Source organism: Leptopilina heterotoma, unplaced genomic scaffold (genome assembly GCF_015476425.1).
Source record: "Leptopilina heterotoma isolate Lh14 unplaced genomic scaffold, ASM1547642v1 Lhet_15, whole genome shotgun sequence".
Classification (NCBI taxonomy): Eukaryota; Metazoa; Arthropoda; class Insecta; order Hymenoptera; family Figitidae; genus Leptopilina; species Leptopilina heterotoma.
In genome coordinates, this window is record NW_025110867.1 from 607,256 (window position 1) to 615,977 (window position 8,722).

General features: G+C 30.0%; 1 protein-coding gene across 2 annotated transcripts in view; it reads left to right on the forward strand.

Annotated features, from left to right (window-relative positions):
• The window catches only part of LOC122498438 (protein charlatan), a 28,882-nt gene extending 21,201 nt beyond the window's left edge, over positions 1 to 7,681 (forward strand). The window contains exons 5-8 of one of the 2 annotated variants that reach the window (XM_043606159.1): positions 1,178 to 1,749; positions 3,069 to 3,416; positions 3,577 to 3,681; positions 6,628 to 7,681. In XM_043606159.1, the coding sequence (XP_043462094.1) occupies positions 1,178 to 1,749; positions 3,069 to 3,416; positions 3,577 to 3,681; positions 6,628 to 7,060 (1,458 nt within the window). In that variant the 3' untranslated portion in view covers positions 7,061 to 7,681. Of the gene's footprint in view, positions 1 to 1,177; positions 1,750 to 3,068; positions 3,417 to 3,576; positions 3,682 to 6,379; positions 6,553 to 6,627 lie in introns of those variants that run through there. The other variant, XM_043606160.1, reaches the window with a different exon arrangement.
• The last annotated feature ends 1,041 nt before the right edge of the window (positions 7,682 to 8,722 follow it).

Here is an 8,722-nt window from a genome sequence, read left to right on the forward strand (position 1 = left end):
CCATCTGCCACTTAAAATTGCCATTCTACAATTTTTTTAACAACCCTACACTATCCCTAAGGAACAATTATTTGCCGTCTTTTTTATTGCATTAGGATTTTTTTCCTGGAGAATACTCTTAAAGGTTGCTTACGGTTTTTGACTTTTAAGATTTTTTATTGTTCTTGTTGAATATTATTGTTTTTATTTGGTATCGTCTGTTTGTGTTTACATTCTTTTCACTTGCAGCATTATTCTTTATTGTTGCTAATTACTATCATGTTTAATTGATGTCATCCGTAATAGTTAACATCTTTATTTAGTATCATCTGTATTGGTTGCAGTTTCTAAATTTATCGTTTCTAATTGTCATCATTTTTATTTGGTATCAATCTGTAGTTGTTAACATCATTATTTATCATCATCTCTATTTGTTAATTATTTTTCAATTGGACAAATTTATTCTGTAAAATCCATAACTGTTAACATCTTTATTTAGTGTCATCTGTATTTATTGAAACCTCTGCAGGTACAGCACCACAATTGTTGGTCCTAATTTTAATCATCTTTATTTACTTTCATATGAAGTTTTTAACACTTTATTTAGTATCATCTGTATTTTTTAAAATCTTTAACTAGCACCACCTGTTTTTACTAAACTTACCCCAAATACAGCAAATTAATTTACTGTTGTTTCTAATTGTTATCATCTGTAATTTTTAACATCTTTATTTACCATCATCTGTATTTCTTAACATCTTTAGTTAGCACCATCTGTATTCATTAAACTTCTCCAATTGCGGCAACCTAATTTAATGTTGTTCCTAATTGTCATAATCTTTATTTGCTATCATCTGAATTGTTAACATATTTACTATCATCTGTATTGGATAAACTTTTTCCGACTGCATCAAATTAATTTATTGTTGTTTCTAATTGTCATCATCTGCACTTCTAATAATTCTATCATCTTTGATTGGTATCATGTATATATTATCTTAATTTGTTACCACCTTCAATGAAATGAATCAAAAATGATATCAACAACGGTTGATATCACCTAATTTGTAATTAAAATCACCTCTCTTATTCAGCACCTCAAAACATCTTTTTCTAAAGAAAACCCTGAAATTTTATTTTTCCTTAATCCCAAGAAATTTATTTTTCGCAGATAAGAATAAAATTTTAATGCTTTCAGAGTTCAGCGAGTATGACAAGCACGAGTCCAGTAACGGCAAGCGGTAAACGTTACACATGTCCATTTTGTCCCTACGGAACAGACAGACGTGATCTTTATACACGTCATGAGAATATTCATCGTGAGGAAAAACCATTTCACTGTTACATTTGTTACAAGCCGTTTAATAGAGCGGATCACGTAAAGAAGCATTTTCTTCGAATGCACAGAGAGCATGTCTATGAACTCTCGAGAATTCGTCGTCCGCCTGGTAGCACAAGTACACCAAAGCCAATACAGCAGGATACAAGTTCGACCGGAACTGCTAACAACCAACAACAACAGCAGCAGCAACAACAACAACAACAACAGCATGCCACCTATCCCTCGGGATATAACAACAACAAGGGTTATCAGCTCCAGTCAAATTCAGCCTCCGGAGCGAATAACACGGCTCTTTATCAGACGACCAACATGCCTGCGCCCAGTATCATGCAACCAGAAGCGAATTGCAGTGGGAGGAGAATTCAGAATGGTGGGTGTAATAGTAAAAGCCATCTTAAAGGGGGATCTAAAGGAGCACAAGAGAGAAGGTAAATTATATTCACTTGATTCAAATTTCTTATTTATGTTGAAAACGCAAATTAGTCCCGGTTTATTGTTCCTTTGAGGATTACTTTGATCTCGATTCTCGTCTAGTTGAGATATATTAAACCTGTTTATCATTTTATCCCGTCTACCCTTTTTACCTCTTCTGTTTTTTTTCTTACTAAGCAATTTTTAATTAGATATTATTTTGATTTGTTCTTTCCATTATCACTATGAAAATAAATTTCAAATATCGATCAGTTTTGCGCACCGTGTGTTTTCATCGACACATGGACGCTCGTTAATCAGAAACGAGAAATTTAGACGCGATATTAACAATCTCACTCATTTCCTCTTTCTCATATATACCCTTTTATAGTTTGTACGTGTGTGATGTTTTCGTCTAGTTACGGAATATTATCTGCACAGCTTGCCTTCCCATTCATCAAAAAGACTTCTGGTCACCGCTTTAAAGACAAATAGAGCCGTTGAAAATTATTGTAGATTCAAATATAGAATGAATTTCGAAATTAAATTTGACTGAAATTAAAAGTAGACGTGAAATGAAATTCCGTAGTGTACTGCTTTTGAATTTTGGTTATTTAATTAGATGATATTATTTTAATTTGAAGATACATTTTTGGATTGTATTACAATTGTGGAAGATTTTTGTAATTTTATTTGTTAACATCTTTATTTAGTACCATCTGTATTAGTTGGAATTTTTGTAGCAGTTGTTCGCTACCAGTTGTAGCACTTTAAATTGTTTTTGTTTCTAATTGTCGTTATCATTATTTGGTATCATCAGTAACTGTTAACAACTTTTATTTAGTATCATCTATAGTGATGCAGATCTGCAGGGATCAGATTTCTAAATACAGCAACAAACTTTATTGTTGTTTGGCATCATCTGTAATTATTAACATCTTTATTTAGTATCATCTGTAGTGGTTCAACATTTTCTAGTTACAGCATCAAACTTTTTTGTTGTTCCTAATCATCATCTTTGTTGGGTATCATCTGTAATTATTAGCATCTTCATTTAGTATCATCTGTATTTTTTAATAAACTATGGAACAAATGTATTCGGTGTCATCTGTAATTGTTAACATATTTGTCTGTAACCATCATCATCTGTATTGGTTGAAGTTTTTAAGATGTAGCATAATTTACCATCCTCTCAATCCCTTACCAGTTCTTAGTTGATTGTTGACCACTTGTTCCCTTAAGTATCCTCTCTAACAAAAAGAAACTTATCATTTACAGCATTAATCGTTGAATTCAGAATTATTTGATCTAAAATTGTCTGCCTACTTTTTTTCAGGTACACCTGTTGCTACTGTTCGTGGAGTGGTGTCGACAATTGGTGTTTAAAGCGGCATCTCAACACTCATTTGAAACCGTTTGCCTGTACACTCTGCGAATATAAAGCAGCAAGAGCTGAACGTCTAGCGACTCATGTTCTCAAAGTTCACAACCGAAGACAATGCTCGAGATGTTCATTCTTAGCGGAGGATGCTGCACAATTGCAGGTACATCAGTTGCACGTTCATCGTGTCACTACCAGTTCATCAGCTTCTGTTGCATCGTCACCAACTTCGGCTCAATCACAAACACAAAATCGTCATCAGCAACCGCAACAGCAGCAGCAACAGCAACAACAAACATTGCAGTAAATATCTAAAATCTTTTTTAACAAACTATTTTAAATTCTGATCCAAAAGTTTAGAGAAATCCTAAATTTCTGAATAGTTTCTTTCTTGAAAACTTTCTGATTGATTTAAAATTGCGTCCTAGGAAAATAAAGTAATATTTTCAAAAAAAAATTACAGCCCCGTTGGCGGAGGACGACCACCACCAGGACCACCAGTATTTCCAGCACCAGCGTCAGCAATTGTACCATCAGCAACAGTCATTCCTCCAAATACAATTCTTGGGTAGGTTTATTAATTATCATTTGTCGATAAAATATTTCTCGCTTTTAGTCTATATATACAAATTATGATAATATTATTCAGCATGCTCATTTTCTGATGATTCTATTTTACCAGAATATGTAAATTCCTCACGTTTAGCTATATTAATATTCACATTTTGACTTCTGGCAATTTGAACTTTGCGTTTTCCCCGTATACATACATTTATTTTATTCAAATCACATCCCTTTGATGATGATCAATTTAATTAATATTTCTCCACTCAAAGGGATATGATAATAATAGAAAATATTTATATATAAAGTTCGAATTAATCTTTTGTTTTCCTTGAAAATTATTTTTCATCTCAGTGCACCATTTGCCAAAGTTTTATATAACTTTCATTTCTCTCATGGTACATAGTGAAGAGTTTTCCGTATTATAAGCAAGAGGAGAATATAATGAAGTTGTGCAAGTGAATTAATCAGTTTTGTCGTAATTAAATCTGTGTTGAAAGTTTCTTACTATGAATAAATCTTATTGTACCATGGGACGATGATATTTTATTATACACATACATACACACATATATATATATATATATATATATATATATATATATATATATATATATATATATATATATATATATATAATATTTATGTATATTTGTATGCATGTATATAATTAGAAATTTTTACTGTAGTTTTTTTAATGAAACACAAATTTGCTTTTTATATACTCTATTCTTAATTAAGGGCATATAATTTCGTTAATTTAGAAATTACAAAGAAATTTTCAAAAAAATTTACCTATATAACGTTTATAAGTTTTTAAAACATTTTAAATATGAAGAATAAGATAGAAAAGGATAGAAGAGTATCTCTGTCCTCTTCTGTCTCATTTTTTGATTTCGCGAACTTATTGTGCATTGGCCTTAACCTAAAGTAGCCTAACCTTAAAATGACAGAAATTTATAACTCTCGATTTTATTCTTTTCATATCTAATTTTATATAAACTCATGCCCTTAATTTTAATGTTTGATTCTGATTTTAAATCTCTTTTATTTTTAACGAAATCATACAATGAATTTGCACAATGAAATTGGCTCATTGTAAAAATTCATTGGATGTGATCATGGAGATATTTATTATTAGCACTTTATGCCAATTTAGCAAATTATCTTAATTTTTAGTTAAATTTAATTTTTTAGGTTATTGTTACTTCTTTTTATTAGTTTTTATCGTTTTTATTAATTCATTTTTTATTAATTTTTAGGTTTTTTGATAATAATTTGATGCAAAAGAGGTAAAAGGACAAAAATTTACAGTAAAATCTTTTCAAAATAAATAAATAAGTACATAAATACCAAATAAGTAAATTAATAAGTAAATAAATATATAAATAAATAAAATTGTCCAATAAGAGATAGGAGATGAATTTTGTCCGTTTTGAAACATAAACAGTAAGAATGAGAAAGAAAAGGAGAAAAGTATCATTCATCTTTTTCTGTCTTGAAAGTTTACGATTTAAGGCCAAATTACAATAAAGTTGTTCTTTTTAATGTCAAAAAATAATAATGTCAAAATAATGTCAAAAATAGAGAATCTAACATTTTTATTTGATCCTTTTTACCTAATAATGTCGAAAATAGAGAATCTAACTTTTTTTTGCCTTTTACCTCTTCACATATTTTTCTAGATACATACGAAAAAAAATTTCAGTACCAAAAGAAATTATTTTTCTTTCAGTGTATTTTTTATTTTTAGGTTATGTTTTGTAATTTAGCAATTTTTATTTCGTTGTCCTTCCGGTCTGAAGAAATTTTGAAAAGTCGTGTCATTTCTATCAAAAAGTTTTAAATTCATGGCATATTTTCTTTTTCTTTCTTTTCTTCTTAAATGACTTTTGGCATAGCCGACTGTCAGAACTAAAGTTCAAAATTCATGGCATATGAATAAATATATTCGTACGCCATGAACTAAGAATATTTGATAGAAAAATGACACGAATTTTCAAAATTCCATCAAATCGGAAGGACAGCATAAATGCAGTTACCTGTATTTTTTATGTGTCCAGTTCAGATATAATGATAATTATTACTTTTTATTGTATAATTTTATTAGATGTATTTGTGAAATATTTTAATTTTCATAGTTTTTTATTATTGAATGTTTTTCAGTTTTTTTTCTGTTTATTCACAATTTTTTTTAAATATTTTAAACGCCAAGGTCCTTGTTTATTGTCGTCGCATCCGTAGCCGCACGCCTGTTCGTTTTGTTACTGTTTTTTATATACATGTTTATAAAGGTGCTTCTACAATAACATTTTTTTCCCAAACAAACTGCAGGTGTGTAAAAAAATAATGTTTCCATCAGAAAACTTTGCAGTATTGTGACCAGACTTAAGTAAAATAAAAATAGTAAATCGTATATTTTAATTTTTACACAAGAGGGAAAAGGATAGGAAATAAGGATAAAAGTTATCCTTTTCTCTCTTGAGTAAGTGGTAAAAATTAAAATATTTGATTTAGAGGTTAGATTACGTGCTTAAGGCTTGGTGAGTTGAAAAGAAAATTGTAGAAGTGCCTTAGTACACGCTGAGGAAAATTTTTTCTCTCTGCTTTTGGATAGAAATAATTTTCCGTTTTAAAATTTAATTTTTTTTTGTATTTATTTTTTTTCGATTTTTTATTATTGAACGTAACTTATGGAACAGTGCCGCGGTGGTTGCAGCCACGAGATGGTAAACTTCACCACAACGACGGCAACCATAGCGTCACCTCCGGCAGAGGGCGTTGCAGCTGCTTGGACGACAAGGACAACCTTGAATTTCACAAGAACATTTAATCTGTGAAGAACTATGAGGAATTAGAAAACGATAAAGAAAAAAAATGTATGTGTATTAAAATTTTTGTTTCTTTCTTTTTCAAAAAAAAAAAAAAAAAAAAAAAAAAATGACAACAGTGACCTGAGTAATACACAAAGAAGACGAAAGCAGAGTCAACCGAGGAAGGTGCTTCACAAATTAATTGTCATGGAGGACTTGATGCAATTGGACGATCAGAATTCAAATAATACGGAGCCTATGATGATCGATGATTGGCAGAAGCTTAAGGAGAAATATCAAAGACAAAAACAGGAATGTTTGAAGAGAAATTATAAATGTTTCTCATGTCCTGACGATGCACCAGCAAGGGGGCAGATCTTCGATCCTTATCACAGTCGCACTTCCTTGCTTCTCCATAAACTTTGGAAGCACAAACTTCATGAGAAAAATGAATCTCCCTCATCATCGGATGATGAAGATGATGATGGGGAACACGTTGATTTAAGCGAAAATTCTCTCATTTTAAAGGCAACTCTTCTCAATCAGAATTGGTTTGATTATCGAAGATAGCAATATTGGACTGGGGGTCTCAGCACCCTCGTTCGATTTCGTTTCTTTTCAAGTGCCATTTTTTTCATCTTTTCTCTATCCATAGCTTCAAGTTCTGCATGAGATAGAAAAAGAAACAGTTATATATCTATTCTTTTCTATTTCATGCAATATTACTTAGCGCTTGTGAGAGAAAAATTCTTTGCCATTTTTCTTCTCCAATTCCAAAGAATGAATATTTCACATTCAAAGTGAATTACCAAAGTTCTTGAAGTTTTTTTTTTTGTTTTGTCCAAGGACAAGTGATCAGTGTAAATAATTGTTTCTGAATGTTTCATAAATGTAAATCTCTTTGGCTTTTTATAATCACATTGGAACCATTTAATGAATATGTATATTTCATCTCTATCTCTGATGTCTTTCTTGCAAAAGAAAAAAAAATTGTGGGATTTTCTTTTTTCCCCTCTCAAGTATGATTGTATGTGTGTGGAACACTTGGCCAATATGTATGTGAGTAATAAGTCGTGAAATTTTTATACTCGGATGTTAAAGTCCGACACTCGAGTCTCACTCTCTCGTCATTCCACAAGCGACAACGACTTATAAAAGATTTTAGTGTTCGAAAAGAAGAAAAAAAGAAATTCCTCCTTCTTTGAGGATATAGAATATTTCTCTCGAATACGAATCATAATTTGCCAAAATTATGGATGTGATTTTTTTTATTATTATTAAAGTTACCATTTTTCTATTTTTTTTTGTCTTTAAATTACAGAGTTAAGGTAGAATTTATTTATTATTTTTTATATTTTTTCATTTTTTTGTACAAGATATGAAATTATTTCAAATGTCTGTAAAACGATTTGCCATCTCGTTTTCGCACTCTAGGCTAATATATAGTTACAGGAATTAATTTTTCTTTTGTATACTTAATAATGCATTTGTACAAAATCATTGAATTGTTTACGTTATTATATGAAATATATTATATCTACTATTCATGAATAATGTTCTAATTTCATTTATTTCCACTTGAAATAACCTTTTTTTAATTTAATTAACACTAAAATTTTAATAAATGTAGGACTCTTTTATAATCCAAGTATTGTAATAGTGTAGAGCTTTTTGTGGTTTGTACCCGTGTAGAAATTGCCATGTTATGGCCTACACAATGATCAAAAGATCTGGCCCCGATTCGGGCCATGGTTAAATTTCTACAAGGGTAGGATCAATAATTTGAAATGAAAAAACTAAATTTTTAAGTTTTTTTTAGAAAAAAAAATTTTTAAATGTTTTAAAAAAAAATCAGCGAAACAACAACAATAATGTACAAAAATTATGTAATGTAACCAGGTAAGAGTTTTAATGTCTACAATTTTAATTGCAAAAAATAAATTTTAGTTTCACTGGGAAATTTACTTTACCGACCGCGGAAAAACAGTTTCTCTTGACTCAATATATTTTTTCTTCGAAATTCTACAAAATAATAGTGTAGGCACGTTGTTGTTGGTCAGATTTCATAATTCCAAAGTTTTTAGAACAAAATATTAATTTCTTTCTTTGAGATGAGCGACAAATTTTGTAACAATCTTGTTTAGTAATGATTAACATAAAATTACGTTCTTTTACTTTTTTTACTTTAGGGAACAGTAAAAATTATTAAAGAACAAGGAAAATACGATTTAT